General features: G+C 40.2%; 1 protein-coding gene across 1 annotated transcript in view; it reads left to right on the forward strand.

Annotated features, from left to right (window-relative positions):
* PGM5 (phosphoglucomutase 5) overlaps window positions 1-24,214 on the forward strand; it is a 78,682-nt gene that overhangs the window by 14,483 nt on the left and 39,985 nt on the right. The window contains exons 5-6 of the mRNA XM_050913337.1: window positions 2,080-2,270; window positions 3,180-3,334. Coding sequence (XP_050769294.1) covers window positions 2,080-2,270; window positions 3,180-3,334 — 346 coding nt within the window. The remainder of the gene's footprint in view (window positions 1-2,079; window positions 2,271-3,179; window positions 3,335-24,214) is intronic.

The raw sequence follows: 24,214 nt of genomic DNA on the forward strand, positions 1-24,214 counted from the left end.
TGTTAACTGTTAAAAAATTCCAGTGTACTGGGGGCAAGGTGAAAGAAAGTGTTACAGAAGACAGCAAGGGGACCAATTTTGTGCCAATATGAAAAAATTATAAGCTGCATCACTTGGGGAAACATAGATCAGTATGAGATCTATCTTAGGCTACATCATGAAAAAATAAATAAAGACTTCTACAGATAATGACTTGAAGGATAGGAATGTAAGTAATGGTGTTCAACATTATCTTATGGAAAACAAATTCCATCAAACAAACCAGGTTTCATTCTTTAATGGGATTGCAAAAACAGCGGTAAAGGGAGCTGGATAGACTCACAAAGCTTTTGTAAAGCGTTTTATCTAGTACAGTGTGATAGTCACTGTTCAAAAGGTCATAGTGGGCATACAGTCAGTGTGAACACCCAGTTCACAGGCTGTGGCAAAAGGGCAGATGGTGTCCTTGGACAATGCAGAGGGAGCAATGAGGAAGGCACTGCCTCCTGTCATGTGCAATGCTGGAGAGAATGTTACTCAAATAGTTTGTAGAGCTCTGATGTCCAGATCTATAACTGAGTGTTGAAAAATTTTACATGCGGTCAAAACGATGCATAGTCTAGCTCAGGGTTAGAAAAACTGATGCATCACAAAAATTTTAAAGGACTGAGTTTGTTTACTGTATTTACAAGGTGATAGAGAATTGGCTTTATGATTTTGTGTCTTGGTGGAGAAACAGCCATACTATAATACACAGCACACATACAGTAAGTGGATACAAGAATATTTGTTTATACAACAGAGAGAGGGGTTTCTTTTTCTGCAGAAAAATTATTTCTCAGTCTGCTATTCCCAAAAATACCAAAAAGAATCAATAGTGAGAAGTTGAGGCCAGAAAAATTAAAATTGAAATGTAGCTCACATGTTTATGGGTAACAGTGAATAACCACTGGAACAATCTACCAAAGATAGTTGGGGTTTGTCCTTCTCTTGGTGGCATGAGATCAAAAGACTTTCTGGATGAGATGCATTAGCCAAAAGTGAGTCACCAGCCACAATATAGTGAGCATTAGAGAGGACCACATGTGTACGTGAACAAACTGTCTTCCAAAGTTTGTTTTAGCTCTGCACCTCTGGAATATGCTTTTATGCCTATAGACATTGATAGTTTAACATTGGCATAGAAAAGAGTAATTTGTCAGGAGTCTACTCTTGATAAGAACCTGAATCATTGTTTACTGTACATTTTACAGAATTAGCATCTAAATTTCCTTGAACACAAGTTTTTCACGTAGTTTTACCTCGGGTTACAGTTGCTCCAGTTAGCAAGATTTGGAAGTGAGGTAGGAGAAAGAGAGAACATGAGAGAGCAAGCAATCACTCATTAATTTTTTACCTCTGAGTGACCTGTTCAGACCTTCCTCAGGGATGCAGAGAGCTCAGTCAGTTGTTAGTGTCCGTTCAGCCGCCGAATGCATATAATAATTATGATATATAATAGCATGAGCTGGGGGCTTAGTTGACCATATCTTTAACAAAATAAAGAAGTTATTTTGGAGTTAGTTTTGAGAAAGTTTTTATTTATTATCTACATGGTAGTAACTAAAATGTGGTAAAGTTCTGCAGTGGACAAACCTGTTGTAATTTTGACATGAACTGAAATGTTAAGGTAAGTTTATTTCCCATTTGTATTCCCCTACTGTTTACTTCCCTTGCTATTATGTGTTAAACTGTTGTTTGCGTTCTAGGACACGTAGAATAGCATCTTATTTTTATTCTAGTGAGAAAAAACCCTCTACGTGTATGATAATTTCTTTACTTAATAATGGGTAAAGAAAACTTGCATCTTTCATCATTCAGTGATTACTTTTCACTTCCACTAGTGGGGAACTGTGTTTTTAACACTGAATTGCCAATTGATTATTTACTGGGGGGACAATCAGATACTCCTCTGTGAAATAATAGTTTGGTTTTTGTTGCTAGGACAGATGTATAAAATTGCTGAAAGTATGTTTTGTATCAAGTCTCCATGGCGCTGTGAAAAATTTGAATGTCAAGCATACGCTTTTGTGAGTGCATGGCAGATTTCTGTTTTTGCAGTTATGGGACCTTATGTGAGAAGAATCCTGTGTGATGAATTGGGAGCTCCTGCAAATTCTGCTATAAACTGTATTCCTCTGGAGGATTTTGGTGGACAGCCTCCTGATCCCAATTTAACATATGCAACTGCCTTGCTGGAGGCTATGAGAGGTGGCGAGTATGGATTTGGAGCTGCTTTTGATGCTGACGGAGTAAGTATTTTGATCTGTCTGGAGGTTTCACCATAGTTGCTGTTTTGTCTGGGGTCAGATATGGGACATGTAAGTATAATTTATTTGCTTTTCAGTAAGCCCTTGAAGCTGAAAGTGGTATTACTTTCAGGTACAGATGATAGCATTTGCAACCCATAAATCAGACACATATGTTGTAATTTGTCTCTGTAGGTGACCGCAAATCAAGGAGGATTTGAATGCAGAATGAGAATTTTTTAAATATTAGGCTGATTTTATCCTGTACTGGTGTAACACATTTATTCCCTGGTTAGGAAGAGACAGCTTATATAGATAATATGGACTTGTTACAGTAAGTAGTAGCTAAGTTAAGTCCTTTTTGGTTAACATCGTAAATTGAGGGATATTTAGCTAAATAAAGCACAGAGTCATAATCTCTGTTTGTTTTGGTTTTTTTTTTTTTTAATGTCATATTATCAGCATTATAAATAGCAAAGTATTACAGAAACAACTTTCTGTCCTGACAGCGTGGGAGAAAGATGAAAAGGTTCTGAAGAACAGAAGCTGTTTTCTGTTGTCAGTAAACACAAAACACCCTCCTACTCCCCGTATAGTGCGTGTCATTGGCAAAAAGATTCTCCTACCCAAGCATTCCCTGGCAGGAACAGACCTACTGAAGTGTCATGTGGGAGGCTGAAGCCAGGGACTGATCTGGAGCTTTGATTTGCAAGGCTGGAGGGAGTGATGGTGTGATAGCAAGATTATAAACCTGCCAGGATGATGCCAATAAAGTATTCTGCCCGAAGAGGGATGCAAGTAACCCAAAGCCTGTTCTTTTTTTCCCTACCTGCAGTGGATCTAATAAAAGAAATCACCACTGCCCAAAACATGGAATTAAAGATGCTTTTTTGAATTTCTTTTCTTCTCCAGGACCGCTACATGATCCTTGGCCAAAATGGTTTCTTTGTTAACGCGTCAGATTCATTGGCTATAATTGCTGCCAATCTGTGTTGCATTCCATACTTTTGTCAGATGGGTGTCCGAGGATTTGGCAGGAGCATGCCTACCAGCACAGCCCTGGACAAGTAAGATGAAACATTTATTTGTATCACCTTGGTCGTTATATTAGTTACCTCTCTGTTTTGTACTACATAACAATTCCAAAATTGTGAATTCTTTTGATAAGAGCTTCTCATTTTCACAATCTTTATGTGCTTTATTGTTTTAGCTAGTTTCAATGATATTTTGATCTTACCTAGAATAATTTTACCAACCTTTACTTGGATGAAAATAGTTTAATTCAACCTGGAAAAGAAATAAATAGGTTAAATCTTTTCTGAGAGTACAAACACTTGCCTGGTAATTCCTTTTCCGAATAACTTTACTCTTGTTCTTAGTAAATAATGGTTTACAGCCTAATCTAGCAGCCCTTCTTATGAAAGTCATGGAAGTTTAAAACAGATAAGGTACTAATTCAGTACTAAACAAGCATTAAAAAAAACCCAAACAAAAACCGCCTTTTATTTTAAGCTGTTGAAATATATCATCTATTATCATACAAAATGTCCCATCAGGGACTGTGGGCAGTCATGAAATCTATTCCCAGTTTCAAGGCAGATTAAAAGTATACCTAAAGCTATTTCTGACAAGTCCAATCTGCTCTTAAAAGATTTGCTGGATGTGCGTCCTGTGTTAGCAGCTGAATTTTGAACAAGTCTCATCCAGGCCTAAATTTTCTGTAAATATCGGCATAAGAGGATTAAGCTAAATATTATTGCCTTATATATTCTATGTGGAAAGAGCATTCACTGAGTCAATTGTGTCTCAGTGTTGATCTGGTTGCATAGCTTTACTAACACAAGAATGATCTGCTGCCCCTGTTAAACGTGTCTAATCAGGAAACAGTAATTTTAAAGTGAAATGTAGCTTGTATGAAAAGGTTGATTGCTCTTTGAAAAGCAAGGATATTAGGGTGCTTCCCTATTCAGGAAATTTCTGAAAGTTACTAAATTAAGAGCTAACAGCTTCCTCTAATGCTTGACAGAGTCTTCAGGGAAATACTCCTTACTTGTAGGTAGATGGTCTAGTTTAAGGAAATACTGTTAGGTCAGGGTTTGCTGTATTTAGTTTATTCTGTTTAGAGATCCAAAAATCTCATTGTTTAAGTGAAAGCTAACATTATATTGAAATACTATATAAAATAAGTAGAGGTTCATTTTGGATATAAAACCCAGGATATCTGCATTCCTGTAAGACTTGAAGAAACAGTGACATTTAAATATGTTTGTCTGTCTTCTTTTCTTAAAGTTCGGTAAATATGTCAGAAAGTATGAATGTACTGAAGTCCCCTTCAATAACACTGTTACTATTTGAATTATGTTCTTGACAATGTTTACTTGACCTTCTGGAGCACAGATCGTCTCATGGTGATTACTGCCTTATTTAGTTCTGTAGAGCTAAGTCTGATTATTAAATAAAACTGAGCAATTGATAATGATAGACGGATGTAAATATTTTCCCAGCCATTCTTACAAATATTTATTATTATGAAGTTTGCAGTCTGTATCCAGGACACATTTTTTTTCTTTCATTTTGTGGTTGTCTTAGTTTTCCTGAAGATTTAGAAGTTACATGTTTTCAAAGTTGGTCACTTTTGTTTTGTGACTCATTTACACACATGACAATCCCAAATACCTGATTTTTAATTTTCTGTAAAAATGCCATAATGTTGCCCAGAGATTCTCATGCTTTAGTGGCCAAAATTGTATAACCTGCTTAACTTATGAGTGCTAGTGCTGAACTCACTCATTGAAGAGCCCAGCTTAGACCTGAAATCACAGTCAGTAGTTCATCTTAAGCAAGTCACTTTTCTTGTATAAAGCTGGCTACATGGATTGGAACACAGTAAGGAGGATCATAAACACCTTCCTCAGAGGTTCACTGCATGAATTATTGAGCCATCGTGTCTTCCAGGATTCCCAGTGAAGTCCACCATATGGAAATGCTGAACTTCCAGGAAAGATGGTTGTCTATAAGAGGTATTTTTCAGTAAAATCGTAGAATATCACTATCTGAAATCCAATATATTGCTTGAAGGAGTGGCTAACAGAGAGGTTGATTCTCAGCATAGGTTTTGTGTTGAACTCCATTCCAACTTCATGTATCTATAAACGTAAGGGACAGTTCCACTAGTGTCAGTGAAATCTTACAGTGGGACAGTGGGTGTAAAAGAATATGCATAAGGCATTCATGATTCCATTCCCATGGACTAACTAGCCAATTTCCAAGAAAAGAAAAAAAAAAAAGCCTTTTGGAAGGACAAGAATATTCCCAATACAATGAGGCAAAAAGAAAAAAGAAAGATTGAGCAATTCTAAGTAGAATTAGCACACCACTATAATGTTTAGTATTAAAATTCTAAAATCTCATTCTGTACTTCTTCAATAGGAAGGGAAATCCTTTCTCTTCCAAAATGTGATGTCTGATACCAGACAGCATGTTGTTTAGTGCGAGGAACAGCATCCTCTCTGTGTTTGCTGCTGCATGTCTCACCTCCAATATAATGAAATCAGTACGGAAAATGTTTTGTGCTCTGAGTAGAACATTCAGAAAAGAATGGATAACACTGCTTGCTTAAGTCCTGCAGTAGGTTTCAGGTTACTGCTTACTAGTGTATGCTTGAAATCTATTGCTTTTTTTGTTTCTTGATCCCTTTTATTCCTTTCTAATGGACTGGTCTTATATGCTCCAGGGACGACTGTCACAGAACACTTTTGTATATCTACTTGTAAAGCTTATGCTTCAACTCACGCACTGGAAAGAAAACCTTAAAAATTAATTTAAAAACTGTACGGCAACTATTAATTCTGGCAGAAAAGAAGGAAATAATCACAGAACAGTGGAGGCTAGAAAGGATGCCTGGACATCATCTAGTCCAACACCCTGGTTCAAAGCAGGGTCAACTAGAGTGGGTTGCTAAGAGCCATGTCCACTAGGGTTTTGAGTATCTCCAGGGATGGAGACTCCACAGTCTTTCTGAGAAACCTGTGCAAGTATTACACCGCTCTCAGAGTAGAAAGGTTTTTTCATAAGTAGAAACAAAATTTCCTGAATTTCAGTTTGTGCCCATTGTGTCTTGTCCTGTTACTGGGCACCGTTAGAAGAGTCTGGCTCTGTCTTCATTAATCCCCCAACCCCCATTGGGTATTTTTGCACATTGACAAGATTTCCCCCCTGAACCTTCTCTCTTTGAGGCTTAGCAATCCCATCACTTTCAGCCTCTCCTACTATGACAGATGCTCCAACCCCGAAGTCAACTTTGTGGCCCTTTTCCAGAACTTCTCCAGTAGGTCCAGAACTGGACTCGGGACCCCGGATTTTGTCTTGCCAGTGCTGAGTAGTGAGGAAGACTCAATTCCCTCCACCTGCTGGCAACGCTCTTCTAATGCTACCCAGGATATTGGTGGCCTTAAGGGCCATAAGGGCTTATTGCTGGCTTATGGTCAAGTCATGGTCCACCAGGACCTCAGGTCCTTTTCTGAAGAGCTGCTATCCAGCTGTTTAGCCTCCAGTGTGTAGTGGTGCCGGGGATTATTCCTCCCCATGTGCAGGGCTTGGCAGCATTGCCCTGTATTGACTTTCATGAGGTTCCTGTTTGCCAGTTTCTCCAGCCTGTTAAGGTCCGTCTGAATGGCAGCACAATCTTCTGGTATATTACTCCTTCCAGTGTTGTATCATTTGTAAACTTGCTAAGGGTACACTCTGCTCTATCGTCCAGGTCATTAGTGAAGATGTTAAACAGTATTGGCCACAGCATTGACCTATGGGGGGCACCCCTGGTGACTGGCCTCCAGCTGGATTTTGTGCTGCTGATCACAACCATTTGAGCCTTGGAATTCAGCCACTTTTCAGTCCACCTCGCTGTTGACTTATCTATTCTATATTTCATTATTTTGTCTGTGAGGATGTAATGGGAGAGAGAGTTGAAAGCCTTGCTAAAGTCAAGATAGACAATATCCACTGCACTCTCCTTGTTCTTTGAGCCAGTCACCTCATTGTAGAAGGCTATCAGGTTGGTCAGTCATGATTTCCTCTTCATAAATCCACGCTGACTTTGGAAATGATTTTCAGATAAGTTGCTCCATCACTTTCCCAGGGATTAAGGTGAGACTGACTGACTGTAGTTCGCTAGATGTTCGTTCTTGCCACCCTTGAAGATAGGAGTGATATCTGCTTGCTTTCAGTCCTCAGAAGGCTCCCTCAATTACCACAACCTTTTGAAGATAACAGAGAGTGGCCTTGAAATGACTCTCAGCACCTGAGACCTCATGGGCTTGTGTATGTCTAGTTTGTTTAAGTGTTCCCCAATGTGTTCCTCCTCTACTGAGGGTAGGTCTTCCTTACTTAAGACTTCCACTCATCCCTCACTTCACTCTTGTCTTTAGAAGACTCTTGTGTTACATAGTGCTAGTTATAGTAGAAAGTATGAATTGTTAGGGTGAGTGAAACATCTGACAGTGAAAGCTTGTGGATATTGGTCAAAATGGAATTAATGAAATAAATGCTAATGAGCTTCCAAATAGTGATTTTAATGAAATAAGTAAAAAGTTTTGAGTGAAATGTTACAGATGGTTGTCTGATGTTAGCTGTCATCTATCCTGTTTGCATAACTTTCCAAAACTGCTTGGCTTTTGCCTTCTTTGCAACTATTAACTATTTGTAGTTGCTGAAGATTTTGTTAGAAGCTTCTAAAATGGACATAAAAATATGCATCCAGATATTTATGGTGGGTTGACCTTGGCTGACTGGCTGCCAGATGCCCACCCAGCCACTCTCTCACTCCACCTCTTCAACAGGACAGGGGGAGGAAATAGGATGAAAGAGCTTATGGGTTGAGAAAAAGACAGGGAGATCACTTGCCAGTTACTGTCATGAGCAAAAGACTTGACTTGAGAAAAATTAATTTAATTTATTGCCAATTAAAATAGATTTGGATAGTCAGAAACAGAAAACCCACAAATTAAACGAACACCTTCCCCTCAGTCCTTTTCCCCAAGGCTCAACTTCAGTTCATCGTTCTTCTACCTCCTCTGCCCTAAGCAGTGCAGGGGGATGGGGAATGGGGTTGGGGTCAGTCCGTAACAGCTCCCTTCTGCTGCTCCTTCTTCCTCACACTGTTCCCGTGCTCCAGCGTGGGCTCTCCTCATGGGCTGCAGTCCTTCAGAAAAAGTCTGGTCCAGTGTGGGCTCTCCACCAGCTGCGTTTCCTGTCAGGAAATAGCCATCTGCTCCACCGTGGTTCTCTCCATGGGCTGCAGGGTAATCTCTGCTCCAGCACCTGGAGCACCTCTTCCTCCCCCTCCCTCTTCTCTGACCTTGGTGTTCGCAGGGCAGTTTCTTCCTCAATCCTCACTGCTGGGCAGCTTTTTGCCCTTTTTAAGTATGTTCTCCCAGAGGGGCCACCAGCTTGGCTGCTGGGCTCAACTGTGCACTGTGGTGGGTCTGTTGGAGCTGACTGGAACTGGCTGTGTCTGGCATGGGGCAGCCCCGGCTTCTTCTCACAGAGGCCACCCCTGCAGCCCCGCGCTGGCAAACCCTGCCATGTACACCCAGTACAACATCTAAAACAAATCCCTTAAATACTTAAATATTTCTCTCATATCTTGACTGTCATTCATTCAAATTAGCATTTATTCCATTTGAGGTAGTAGATGCCTAGCAGACCTTCTTATATAGGAGGATTAAGTGGTAAGTTTTGTTCTTATTCATACCAGTCTACATCCATGGGTTTCTTAGACATGTTCCACTTACCTGGCTAGGTTTGATCTTGAAGTATGACAGCTTGAGTTGGTTATAATTTGGCCCTTAAGGTATGTGCAGTACCATTCAGTTCCGTGGGAATGGTTGTTTAAAAATACTTTGAAAAGTCTTTTTTGTTAGTGAATTAGAAAAACTAAATAAAGGAAAAGGACTTTCAGGCCAACTGTTACCTACATCATGTAGTAGTATGGACAAGAATAAGAACAACGATTGATTAACAAGGGAGGGAAAGCACACTTAATAAACAGAGTACTTAAAAAAAGATTTCTACTGTACTGTTGAGTGCTGATAATCCTTATTTTCTGTATTTTGTTGTTCTAACACTAGAAATAGAGAAACTGCTTTAAAATAAAGATAATTGAAAAGGACACGGCAACATTTGTAATAGTAGGTGCAGTAGGATAGCAGAAATAGTGCCTAGGAAAAGAAAAGAAACTTATATTCTCTTTGTTAGTCTTCCTGAAGAAGTTAGGAAATGCTAACTTCAAGCACATCTAACTAGGATTTAATGATACAGTCACTACTCCATAAAAAATTAAAACGCTTGGAAATCTTTTTGCAACGGATGTTACCAGAGTAGGGAAACAGAGATAATAATGGTCAAAAGGATCTTGTATGTGAACATCCCTTAATTTTTTTTCATGAGAGAAAGATGAATTCTGCTAGAAGTACTTCATTGTATTTGATGGTGTCATCACAATGTCTCTGGGATAACACTTCTTCAGTCATCAGAGCCCCGCTATTGTCTGAAAGGTGTAATTTGATTTGTATCTACAAAATTATTGTAGTGTACCCAACTGTCTCTTTTGGCCCACTTCTGGACCTTGGTAATAAGAGTAGCTCTCACGTGAAGGAATTGGATCAATTCCTGTCCACTTGGCTACTGTCTTCTGAGGTCATGGGCCTATCTCCTGAAGTCTGTGGTAGAGAGCAAATGAAAACCACCTCTTCTTATGGTGTGTCCATATTGTGTGGGAACAGTTTAGCCTAAATCATTGTACTAGAGCTTTTCCTTAGCTATTAAAAAAAAATCATACATAGTACGTGAAAGAAAGGATTTAGAAAATCTGATGTTTTTTCACTTGTGTGCATGATGATGTGTTGTTTAATAGTTTTTCACAGTGCATTGTTAAACTTAAACAGAAAGAAGCAATAATCCAGAGGACTCTAAATGTTGCTTAGGAATACAGCATTAACAAATGGAGCCGTGGATTACAAGAAAATTCACTCAAGATGTGTAACATTTACATGTGTTTGCTTGAAGTGACTGCTGGAATATACTAGTGTGTACTGTAGGGAGAGGGTAACACTTGACAGGAAACATCTGCTTTAATATGCTCCAACATCAACAGGATTGTGGCAGTACGTCTCCAGACTTCAGTTCTCTGGCGATATGTACCCTTAGGTTGGTGTTCTTTTTCTTGCGGGGAACGCGAAGCTGTGTACCCTGTTCAACAAACTATTCTTTTTTCATATCCTTGTATTCTGATTTATCTGATGTCTGCATAACAGGAAAGGAAATGAAATACTGAGATGTTAGCTAATGGTATACAAAATGAGAATCACAAGGGTGAGTAAAAATTGTTTCTGTGGGAATTACGAAGCTGGGTGGGTGTGGAAAATAACAGTCATCTTGGTATGGGAAAAGAGGGTTGTTGAGAGAATGCTACTGTGGCTAGCATTATCTGATACCTTGTTTCCACAGCCAGGTCATTTCAACAGCATGTAGGTGCTCTGATTATACTTACCCTGAGCAAAGCTAAGCACCTTACCACACAGCACCCTGCCACTTTACATCTGGTAGCCCATCTTTTAACGCAGCTTTGACACATCAGTGTTCTGTCTGCTGATTGTCCATTTACTATCTGGTCAGCTGGAGGCAGGTTTTAAGGGGGCCAGCAGTGACAGTGACTGTTCTGACTTGTTTAAAGAAATGTCTTCATGTGGAGAAGGGCTGAGATGTGATGAGCTCTAAACAAGCTATCTTGGGTGCAGGAAGGAGCCTCACCCTGGCAGCAAGAAGCTCTTAAATTCACAGTGCTGGTTTAGAGTGGGGTCCACGGCAGGAGGCTTTGCTTAAATGGCTCTGTATGCTTGTTTCTTTAGGACAGGAGCCTCAAACATTATAAGCAGCAATGAATGACACAAGGACAGGATGAAAAGTATTAATTCAGCTAACTGTCTTCTTACAATTATTTTTTCCAGCTACCTGGCAAAGTTTGCCCAGTTACGGCAAAGGCTGGATTTCTGCTTACTCATTATTATCTGGTGGGTTGCTCTCTCTTACTGCTTAGAGAGGAGCAACACGGCTCCAGGAGTTTTTACCTCATTGTGAGAATTAGGAAACAAAGAAAGAGTTGGCTGTTTGGTAGGAATTGCCAAAGAAGAGGTCCTCTCTTCATTCTCAGCTTAGGTCAGTTCGCTTTTGTCTCTTACTCCTACCCGGAAGCACTAGAGAAGCAAATTATCTCCAGTAACAAATAATGAACATTTCTCTTTGCCATTTAAAATACAGTAACAATAGAAGGAAACCACAAGGGCTTGAATAATGGGCTAGTGCGTACTGTGTTATGTCGAAGTCAAGCTATGCACAAAAATTGATACAGGTTGATGGGAAGGTGAAGAAAGAAGTGCTGACTGTTCCTCTGCAAGTAGTTCCCAGGGCCTGGTACCAGCAAGGACAGGGCTGTTGGGTTTCAATGGTCTAAACCCAGTTCTCAACCACGGAATGCAGACCCAAGAAGACCTTCTTTCCTCTTGAAACACTGGACCCTTGCTACATGTTTTTGTTGAGGGGTGTATTGTCCAGTGTAAGTGCTTCTGCTGCTTCTTCCTGTAAAGCTTAGTCTTTCCTCTGTAAATGCTGAGGAAAGTTTTTGGATTAATTAATGGATGGGGCCTTTTATCCCTGTTTAAGAAGCAGCAGTAGTTAAAGCAACATACACCTCTGGCCATGGAGAACAGCACACCACATTCCACTTGTGCCTTTGTGATTATTTCCTTGAATTGTCCATTCACAAATCCCGCATGGATTTTTTTGTCTGTCTTTTCTTGTGAATCTGTAGCTTATTGTTTCTTTGCAGCCGTCTGCTTTTCTTCTGTATTGTTAATCATCTGTTTTAATGAAGAAGTTTGTGCCAGAAGCAGGATAGGCGGTGTGCATTTCTTTCTCTACATGGACGTTATTTACTGTTGAGCTGTAAGAGATTCTTCCAACATAAAGACTCCTCCAAGTTATAAATACATCTTTCTGCATGGTTGATACTGCATTCACTCGGTGACTGTGATTTGTTCAAGTTATGCCACTCACTCTTTTTATCTTCCTTCAGTAGGATAAGTCAGTCTCACTTTCTCTTATCTGGAATAGGCTTGCTGTGAATTTTTTAAGACACCTCTGTCAAACTGAGTCCATGTCACATACAAGCAGTTTTTAAATCAGCTGGAGCAGAAGGACAATTTCCATTCTGCAATGCTGCAGAAGGACAACTGCATAAACCCTTCATGAATATAATTTAACATATTTGAAGCATAATACGAAGTTGTTGAGCACTGTGATGGGAAATTTGTTCAGGATTGGTAACTTTGTAAATAATATTGCAATATTAAAAACAGCCAGGTATGTCCTCTGTATGCTTATGTATGTATATCTAGTAAAGAATGGTAGTTTTTCTGTATCAGCTTTCAAATACGTTTTGCAGATAAATGTTTTATTTACACAGATATGAGATGTTTGAAGAGATTTGTGGAGAAAAAAACAACGGTCATTACAAGGCATTGATGTCCTTTCATGAGCTGTGCCTCTTAGTTTTATTTCTACAATGTGCTTGTAATCTAGCTGTTATCCTTTCATCCCTGAATGTTTTTTAAGCAGTGGAAGCAATTTATCATTGCAAATATTTTCAAGAATATCTTTAAGGAGCTGTCTTTGTCTTCTTTGTATTTTCTTTGATGCTGGATTTGGTATGCTTTAGTATAGTATGGTGTATTTGACTGTTGCAAGCCCACAGTATTCTTGGCTATCCAGTGTTTCATTATCCTAGGTGGCACTGATGAAAACATGCTGCCCACTGTGGTCATGGCAGGCCACATTTTGGATGTATGTGGGGTAAGTGTTTATTCTTAACACTTTTCAGGACAGCAGCAGTCAGATTCTCAGATACTTTCTCAGCCGAAGATGAGAAGGAACCTCTCTCAATGTATCGCATACTTTTGAACTTTCCAGGAGAGAATTAATTGATACTGCATCTTGTGTTCTTCAGTGGCTGCATTTCATTGCTCGTGAAGAAAAGTACAGAAAACGTGTCGATGTCCTGTAAAATATCAGTAGAAAACTCTCTGTTGTCCTTTATGGATGAATGGCAGGAGAGGCTAAGCAGTCCTGTGGCTTACCTCCTTTTACTTGGCACACAACTTTTAGTTTTTGGGTCTGAGAGGGATTCACTGGCCAGTTCTGAGCCTGAAGGCAACTGGATCCCTATTAAGAATGGCAGGCAGCAGAGCAGCCTTACACAACATACAACTCTTACTCTCTATTCATGGTTAGTTGCATTCTGGCCTGTGCCTGGAGTGGAGAGCTATAGCTGCTTAGCCTCAAATAAGCAGGTTCATTGGTTGTGCAATGTGCAGCTTTCAGGACTGAGTACAGAAAGGTGTATTAAAAGCTCTCTTCATTTAAAAGGAAAAAGTGAGTTGAAAACTATGCAGTGCTCTGTTTCCAGCTTAAGCTTTGGCTGTAAATAAGGTCAGTTTGTCCACCAAAGTTAGAAAGAGCAAGATTTGGTGCTTGGTGGGACATAAATATATTCTGTAAACTTGATTGGCTTTTGTTAAGAAATAAGTTTATTTGCAGTTCTCACAAACAAACAGACTTTTGTCTGGGCTTAATAGGCGACGTGAAAAACTACCTGAGAAAAATAAGCTTTTTGCAAAACATTCTGAGCAGGCCTTGCACTGTGCAATAGACAGATGTTGGGTAACAGAAAATCCACAGTTTTCTTAGTGCTGCATCTGTCTTATATCTCAAAAAGTGTACAGCTATGAATAAACAACAGGAATTCCTACAAATGTCCTGATAAAAAAGTCCAAAAACATTTTAATTAAAACAATCTGAGGAAGTTTACAGCAAGTCAGTTACAGAAGACTTTGTGACTAGTAAAAGAAAGTTTAAAATAAGGCCTCGTTTTCTTTCAAGGACTTATGCAGTCTTATTTTATGCTTCAACCTAGAAAGGCTCCCACGTGGATTAGCGTGTCTGAACATGTTTTGCCTGTGCTGGACAGCACAACTGGTATCAGCCCAACAGTAACCTCTCCCATCAAAGGATTTTTTGTAAATGGGTGACCCTCATGGAGAAGGCTTCCTGCTGTTTTCAGAGAAAACTTTTCTGGCACAGAATTTCAAACCAGTGTGTTTAAAATTCTACTTCTTATGTGTATTAAAGTATAATCTTCTGCTAAGTTACTTAGATTGTTTACAAATTAAGAAGACAGGAAGTTGTTCTTTACATTCTGGGTGTTTTGAAGAAGGTCTATGTAAGACTGTGACAGAGCCAGGGTACTTAACATTATTTGAAGAAATTTGAGAATCCTGTTAGAACAGATCTTACTTTTAAGTTGTAGTCACTTGAATTGTCAGATTGATTTTGGAGGAGAAGAAACGTTGTCTTCTGTTTCCTTTTGTGGGGAAATGAAAGAGGCCTAAGATCTTTCCAACCTCAACCATTCTGTGATTCTGTAGTAACAGTCTATTTCTATGGCATATTATGGTTTCTTCTTCTTTTTTAGTTTTCTCTATTTCTATGAACACTATCATGAAGTTGTGAAACTGCTTTCTTCCTTTCCCTTCCCAGCCAAGTATCACAACTACACAGAGCGCTTACTAATTCTCACTCTCTAAAATCCACAGAACAGTTTGCAAGAGAGAAAAAGCAGAACTAGTGTAAGGAAGGAAATCTGAATCTAAATGCCGTCATTAGGGAGCTATTAGAATAAGTCATGTCTAACCAACCTAATTGCCTGGGTGATAAAACTATTGAATCTGTTGATGAGGTTAGGGCAGCAGATGTCATTTACTTCCATTTTAGCAAGGCTTATGACAGTGTCCCACATTATTCCTGTATCCAACTCAGGACTTTTATGATTTGGATGGGTGGACAACTAGATAGGTAAAAATCTGGTTTGGTGGTCAGGCTCAAGGGCCAGTGGTTAATGAGCTGGTAAAAAGTGGGGTACTGCAGGGGTCTGTTCTGTGACCTGTCCTGTTTAACATCTTTATCAGTGGTCTGGAGGAGGAGATGGAGAGCACTCTAAACAAGTTTGCAGGTGACACCAAATTGGGGGGGTACCTGTTGGTATGCTAGAGGGCAGAGCTGCCAGTCAGGGGAACCTGGACAGCTGAGAGGAATGGATGGACAAGGACCTGATGAAATTTAGCAAGGACAAATGATGAATCCTGCCCCTAAAAAGGCAGAGCCCTACTGTGATGCAGGCTGGGGGCAGAGGGGCCGAGAAGCAGCTCTGCAGAGACAGCATGGGACCCCGATGGGCAGTGAGCTGGGCAAGGGCCAGTTGTGTGCCCTGGAATTGGAGAATGCCAGCAGCACTCTGGGCTGTATGAATAAGAGCGTGGCCCAGAGACTGAGGGAGGTGATTATTCTCTGCTCAGCACTTGTGAAACCACTTCCAGATACTGTGTCTGGTCTGGGGATGCCCACTACAGAAAAGACATCGGTAAACTGAAGTGAGTTCAGTGTAGGCTCACCAAGACAGATGGGGGCTGGAGCACAGGCCCTGTGAGGAGGGGCTGGGGAACTGGGTTTGTTCAGCCTGGAGAAGGATGGCTTTGGTGGGACCTAACAGCAGCTGCCTGTACCTACAGAGAGGCTATCAAGAAGATGGAGCCAGGCACTTCACAGCTATGCATGGTAGGAGGACAAGAGGTAACAATAATAATTTGAAACAAGGAAGTTGTTCAATGTCCAACTGGATAAAGCCATGAGCAACCTTGTCTTATCTCATAGCTGACCCTGCTTTGGTCAGGAGGTTGGACTAGAGACCTCCCATGGTCACTTCCAATCTGAACTATTTTATAATGTTGTGGCCCTATGAAAAGACCTTTGCTGGAAAGTCCTCATGCTACCAAGACAGTTGAGCCTGCCTGCACTCTTGCAGTCTTGTAGTTACCATGATTAACAGCAAGGTGACGTGTAGAAAACCTTGATGTTGCTTTAAATTATTTACTTTTTTGTTTTCTTCTAAAACAAGGAATTATCCGACTGGAGAAACTGCACTGTTTTTCTCCTGATCATTTTCTGAGCTATCCTGCTGACTCTGCGTGAGAGGATGGATGTAGTATTACAGTACTTAGGAGGTGAAGAAGAGGCTGTGGAAGCAACCAGTAACTTCTGATATGTACCTAAAACTATTGTTTCTCTATTATTCAGACAATTCAGAGTACTGAAACCTCAATTTAAATCACTGTCAATACAGAGTTTTGTACCACATGTTGTGGTTATATTCACATCTGTTTTGCATCGTTGTCAATGAGCGTAGGCACAGTGCCTTTTGAACCAGCTGACTTCGTTGTAATAAGCCTAAAAAGGCTAATGATTATGGGCCACATGTACTCCTGAGTTAATGGAGGGTCTTTTCCCTATGCTTAGTTCATAGGATTATTGCATTTCCTGTAAAAGACCACAGGTCTTGCCAGTCGTTAGTGATGACATTACTGAGGCTTACCTCAGCATGTATCTGCAGAAGGACGTAAGGAGAATACCTCTCCCTTTTCTCCATTTATTATATCTCTTCTGTTTTCTGGTATAATAAAATCTCCCTGACAGTTTCTATAGAGTAAGAGAACTTACAAAACGTTTCCCCTTGCCTTCATAGACCATTTTTATTACTGGAAAACTCACAGGCTTTGTATGCAGCAGTTACCATACAAGACTCGAGGCTAGAACAGAAAATGTCCATATTTGAGGGTGGGGAGGTGTGGAAGCTTTGAGTGTTGGTTGTTTGTTGTTCGAGCTTTGGTTTATTTTCCCAATAGTATGCATCTGTTACAGACCCTTCTGACATTTCATTGTTGCACTAAATATGAAGTTTTTGCCAATCCCTAATGGGACAAAGTCCACTACTGAAATTAATTTGTGTCATTTTGTGCTTAGGTGTGTCTTATATTGGTAGGTGAATTTCCTTTTCCAGGGACAGGCTTGCTTTAAACAACCTGAGTCTTTTTGTTGTTTCTGTTCTTTCCATGCATTAAGAAGATTGTCCTCCCACCTGCCTTATTCAGGAAGCCAGTAACAAGGCAGGCTGTTAATACAGCATACTACAACGTAGCAGTGACAGCTGTTTTTTTGGATGTATATATCAAAAAACCTGCCGTTGCTTGCAGAGCTTAACTAGTCACAGGCCATGCTCTTGAGAATGGGACAGATGCAGACTGTCTAATACAGTCAGCTGCAGTCATAAAAAACGTGGACAGTATCTTTCCTAGAACAAGGCATAAACTCTCTGCTGCTGACCCATGGCAGAATTCAGAGGCTAAAATAAGCTTGGAATCTTTAAAGGAATTACATTTGTTGTGTAAAAGTTCACTGAAAATGCTAGGAGTCATCATACCTGATCACCATCCATTTCCTTCATCCTTTGATTTGTTGACAAGGAGGAGTTAACTTACTCTATAGGCATACGAATGGTGAAATAGTAATGAAGAGTGATTCTTGTGTCTCAGCCGGGAAGGGCATGAATAACCTTGGGGATTACTGCAATACATCTGGAGAGCATGGCCACATGCTTTCCAGATGGTTGGACTTTTCTTCATTAGTACTATGAACTCTGCAATCAAACCTCAGATTCCGTGTGCATCTACAGTACATATGTGTGCAATTTGTCACTGGAACAGGCTCTCCAGGGAAGTGGTCATGGCACCAAGCCTGTCAGAGCTCAAGGAGGGTCTGGATGACGCTCTTAGTCATACGGTTTAGTTTTAGGTAGTCCTGCAAGGAGCAGGGAGTTGGACTCGATGATCCATATGGGTCCCTTCCAACTTGAGATACTTTAAGATTCTATGATTCTAATTTCACTTCACAGGGACTCTAAGCACTGTGCCAGCTGGTTTTATTATGTGAAAGACAAAATTCTGTTGGGGTATGTTGCTGCCAAAGCACATCTCTCCCTTGTTGTATACTCATAGAAACGCTTGTGTTTGCTAGTTGTCTTTAGCAAAGCAGCTTTTGTCTCTTGCTTTATCCTTACTTTTAGCACAGCCATATCTAGATACTGTATATGTCAACAGCTGTTTCTAGTCATTCTATTAGAGCTTGTGTGAAGGGGACAATGAAGTTTTCACAAGGCAGGGAGTCACAGGCACTCTGTCCTGAAGGTTATACTTCCTTTGGGAGTTGACTCTTGAAACATTTACAAAAGAGGGTGCGAAGTTATGCATTTTGGATTTGAATCTCGAACTGATGACTAAAGCAACATGAGAACAGCATTTGGTGTGGAACATCATGATGAGTACACCTGTTAGCATCCCACACACTGAAGAAAACAACCCTATAATAAAGAGTTACACAGACTGCATCTCGTGCAAAGCTTTCCAATACATTTGTAACCAAGAGAAACAGTTGAAAACAACATTAGTTACTGTTACACATTTTGTTAGAAGTTTTCAAACTTGTAAGTTTGGATTCCTGGATATGTACAGTTCAAACGCAGTGATGGCATTTTCATGAACTTGCATATTACACATGGGGTGTGTCTGTATTATTTATATTAAAGAGAAGAAGAGTAATTTCCCATATATATAGCTTGTGACTGTAATGCATAAATAGTTTTGTACCCTAGCTGATTTGGCTGGGAGACCAGTGAGAATTTTCATGTTTTCATCACTTATATCAGTTATATCATATTTGAGTATGAGTTATATCATTTGAGTTTCTGAGAAGAAGTATGAGCTTTGTTGTTGATGAAACTCATTAGGGTTTTATTGTCCAAGCAGCATTTATTACTAACCTAACATCATGAGGTTGCCAAAATGTTACAGTGTGGACTAAGCCACGGCCTGTAAATTTCCTTAAAGGATTGCTCTTTTTTGTTTATTTTGTTTGGTAATATGGATCTTAGGTGTGGTATGTGTAGGACTGCAGCACCATGGGAACCTGTGCTCTGTCTGTGTGTACTCTAGAAGGTATTTATTTCCATCTCTACCTACCAAAGTTCAGCAATATCTTCCTGGTACTCCAGTAGGTCATTTTTTTTGAAATGTCGTAAACATTACTAATCATTGTAGGTAGTCTAGGTTGAGAGACATCCATAATCACTGTAATTCATATTGTTTAAGGGATTTTCAATGCCCTGACTGTTGTTTGCTCCTTGTTTCCATTTTGTTCAAGTTTTTCACATTTCCTTTTAACTTTTACTGTGTACTTTCCATCTAGGAAGAGTGAGAGAGCAACCCCACACTTTGCCTATTTTCTACCACCAAACATCACAATACTGTGGCAAAATTTGCTTCCCCCCTGCCCAAGACTGACAGAACTCTATCTATGGATAGACTCCCAGGTGGCATGCTAAAGGTGCCACTCCCTGTCTCTTTTTCCACAGTAACTCCTATTGTTCCTCTGATGGGTAGACTCACAGCATGCTGAGTCTCCTGTAGCATGCTGGAGAGCCTCCTTACTTAATGTCAGTGTGCAGGCATTACAGGTGGTTTGACTGGCCTGCAGAATCTTTCTGTGATTCCAGAGAGGAATAATATAGATATAGCAAATGTCTCCATACACTTACTGCTGGGTTGTGTTAGGAAATTAGCTTAGTCATAGATCTATTTGTAAACTGGAGAATTAAGTTCTTTAGCAGCTGCTCCTGACTGGCTGATCACTCACTGCTGGGGTAGTCTGCTGGACTGCTTTACCTCTGCAATCATCCAGTGTCATATTTTTCTCAGTATCTTTCTTCCCATGTGAAGACTGATTTCTTAGGGAAGACTAGGCATGATGCAATCTTAAGGATAGCTCCTTTGTGGGCCAGACAGCATTGATTGTCAGCCCTCATGCACTGGTCCATACCAGCTCTTGTTTCTTGAGTCTTCCAGAATCAAGAGCTAATTCTGCACCGCTCCTAGTTACCTGAACCTTGCTTAGATAGTTCTTCAGAAACACAAGAAATTGTGGTCTAAAATCATGTGAGTCTGTATGTTCTCAGGAGGCCTACTGTGAGCTGATAGATCGGTAAGATTATTTCCTCTTGTTCAAATGAATCAGCTCCCCATCAGGTACACCTAAAGGTCTCTTAACTTCTTTTTGTCAAAACTCTGTACAAACATGGTTTGTTTTGCTCTTTCTACCATCATTTAGAAATGCTTAAGAGGCCTGATTCATGCTTGCTTTTGCCAATTCTAGGATCTTACTGACATTGTTACCAGCCTGTGAGCTGCATGCTCCGCATCCAGTTTAAATCTGACTTTGCAAAAATGGTCTTTGTGGTAAGTATCACTCAGCCAGCATAATTAGAGAGTGAATTTAGGTTCTTGTAACTCACTGGAATAAAGTATTGGTAGAATGTCCCGCTGAGTTTACCGTAATAATATTTAACTGCAGCTTAAACTAACCCATCAGACCCTTCCTTTTCTATGCTTACAGCCACCATCAAATGCAGGATGAATCAAGCTCCACATGTCATATGTTTTCAGAGCACTTTGTTATTTGTACCAGATAAATCAATTCTTTGTTTCACTGGAAAGAGTTGTGGAAAGCCTGGCAGTATCTTTCTGGAAATTCTTCAAATGAATCGTTCAGCGCATTAAAAGTTTGTTACTAATGAATGGATGAGAGTCTTGGCAACGCTTTAGCATGCCTAAGAGTATTCCCATACCTGAGATAAAATGGGCAAGGAGTCTATTGAGTTCCTCCTGTGCCTGTTGCTCATGCCCCAATTTAAGGAGAGCTGTTTTACATGCTCCTTATTTAACCAGTTATCTTTAGGATCTTTTAAACATCACCCTGTGACTTGGGAGACTGCTGGAAAGTCACCATAAGTGAGTTGAATTCATATGGGCAGAGACTCAGAGAAGAAAAATAACTTGTTAACATTTAGTAACTGTTTATTCTAGAAGGTTTTCTTCCCCCATGTGGATCCAACAAACTGGCCTTCCTCCTGCAAGCTTTGGAGTCTGTCTTAGCTACAGTTTGTTTGTTAGTGATGACTGATACCTGGACAATCTAATCTATTTGATGAGCCTTGAGTACGAGGTTAAATAAAGTCACATAAAGGCCAGAATTTTCCTATTAGTACTTCTGGTTAAAGACAAAGGAGGGGTCTGCAGGGGCTAGGCAGGAGGAACACATGCAATTTATAGCCTCAGCACAGACAAACATCTCAGCTAGCTTTAGTTACACTAAAGAATTGTTGGGCTTCTTTATAGGGTGTGTCTGCAGCATCCTGTTTTTCTATATAGATGTACACAATGAGGAGAAATCAGAAGCAAGAGGATGAACACATCCATTTTTGCGCTTTGAAATTACTTCTTCCCTCCCTTTAAAACAATAAACCTTCCAACTTATCTTTATTTACACAGAACTATCCACCTTGGCATAAATTTTTTTTTCTCTTCATAAGGAGCAGTATTTCTGTCTGCAAGGTACTCGACTTGTTAGCAGATTTCTTGGAAACAGGTCTTACAGTACACATAACTAGTCTTACTTTATAATGGGTGCTTACTCAATAAAGTAAAATAGTTGACTTTTGCCTCTTGGCACCAGTTCAGGAGCACGCTTAACTTTTGGACTCATGAGAACCCCTAGAAATTTGAATGGAAATATGAAAGCCTTTTGTAGAATTTTATTTTTAAAAATGAATGTAGAATATAGAAAAAAGAAATTTTGCACGAAAGTACTAGTTTTTTCATTGCTTCCATGTTTTATCTTTTGCCCCATTTTATTATGTACTATCCTTATTACTTTTTGGCACTGAGCCCTTGTATAAAACACTTGTCCTGTAAAGGAGAAATTGAAGTTGTGCTGTGACTGAGTCAGCATCCCCTAGCACGAACCTCCTAGGTTGCTTCATAAATCTCAGCATGGGTGGCATGCTGGAGCAGGGCTGAAAAGGCATGAGAAGACATGGAGGTGGAAGGGGTAGGAAGAACACAGCTCAGAAGACTGGGTTGCGTGTTGTCCTGGTTTCGGCTGGGACAGAGTTAGCTCTCTTCTTAGCAGCTGGTACAGTGCTGTGTTTTGGATTTAGTGTGAGAATAATGTTGATAACACTCTGATGTTTTAGTTGTTGCTAAGTAGCGCTTATCTTAAGCCAAGGACTTTTCAGTTTCCCATGCTCTGCCAGCAAGCAGGTGTGCAAGAAGCTGGGAGGGAGCATAGCCGGGGCAGCTGACCTGAACTAGCCAAAGGGGTATTCCATACCATAGAACATCATGCCCAGTATATAAACTGGGGGGAGTTGGCCGGGAGGCACGGATCATGGCTCTGGCATTGGTCAGCGGGTGGTGAGCAATTGCATTGTGCATCACTGGGTTTTTTTCTCTTTCCCCCCCTTTTTTTTTGTTATATTCCTTTTCATTACTATTATTAGTAGTAGTATTAGTATTATTATATTTCATTATTATTATTGTTAATTTTATATTTTACTTTAGTTATTAAACTGTTCTTATCTCAACCCACGAGTTCTGCCTTCTTTCCCGATTCTCCTCCCCATCCCACCGGGAGCAGGGGGAGGGGGACGGGGAGGGAGGGAGCGTCTGTGTGGTGCTTGGCTTCTGACTGGGGTTAAACAACGACACATGTCGACAGACAGTACTGTAGTTTGAAATCGTATAAAGCTTGTGAACGTTCTGATCACTGCTCCAGCTAAGGAAAATACAGTTCAGTAATTCAGCAAAGTCTGAATCATGCCTAATTCACACAGTGCAGTGTTTTTCATGGAAGCCTGGATAAGCCCACATGTCTACATGGTACAATACAGAGCAGTACAGAGATGCTATCTGGAGTCCCACTGCCTGTGTGTTTGTGCTAGCAAAGCACCAAACCTGGCCTGTGAAGACCAACCAACAGGGGCACAGTCCCACACTGATGGGACCAGGCTGCTTCCTGCTTAATAGAGAGCTTCTTCGCCATGAGGGTAGAGATCCCTGAACCATGCTCAGTTGCACAATATGGCATACGTTTTACTGTCACTGGCACCTTCAGAGCTGCCTAAGGTTGGTGAATGTCAGCAGGACTTAAATCACTCTAGTCCTCTCCTCCCACAAAAATTTGGGCTATGAATTTTGTGAAGCTGTACCTGAGAAATGCTGCAGACTTGTTCCTGGTCTCCTTTCTTGTTTCTTCTCATCTCGTCATGTCTGTGTTTTCCCTCACACACAGCAGAAAAAGACACTAGTATGAATACTGTTCTTAGAATAAACTCTTGCTCTTAGCAAACTCAGTCCAGATACAGGCATTCAGGTTGACAGTCTGGGTTAGTTTTAAACACAGTGGATTCATTCTGACTTTTATCATTCAATGGGAGAGAAAGAAAAGAGAAGTGTTGGCCATGTGAGGAGTTCAAAAGGGTAAAATTATTAATAGTTTGGAAACAGAATGTTATGCTCCTAGTAAAAAGTAACTCAGAATCATTTCTAGCAGTTAGATGTGAATTCACCTAAGATCTGGTTCCACTGCCTGTAATAAGAGCATGAATACTTCTTCTGCAATTATAGGTTTCTCATTGTGATTAATTTAATTTTTATTTTTAAAAAAGGCAGGAGGAATTTTCTTTCTCTTGACCTACTAATGTATTTATTACAGTTGAATTCCAATGTTAAAAGCAATTTCATGAAAGTGCTTCTTAGTAGCTCTACTCATAGCAAACACCACTAAGTCAGTATTTATTCAATTTGATTTTATTATTATTGTGCGGAAGTCTAGAGTCTAGCAGTTGTGTCTGTTTCTGATTCTTTTCTGAACATCTGCTCCATGCTAAAATCTGTCAAAGTGCTGAGATTTTTTTAAAAGCTGACAGAGGGGCTTTTGGTTTTTTTTTTCTGGAGACTGCAAAGAACTGTGTGTTTCGTAATCCGAGACACAGTGCTTTCATGCTGACAGCACTGTCCATACCATGATATCCATGTCCATAGCATGATAGTCTGGCT

The sequence above is a fragment of the Gymnogyps californianus genome, chromosome Z, assembly GCF_018139145.2.
Source record: "Gymnogyps californianus isolate 813 chromosome Z, ASM1813914v2, whole genome shotgun sequence".
Classification (NCBI taxonomy): Eukaryota; Metazoa; Chordata; class Aves; order Accipitriformes; family Cathartidae; genus Gymnogyps; species Gymnogyps californianus.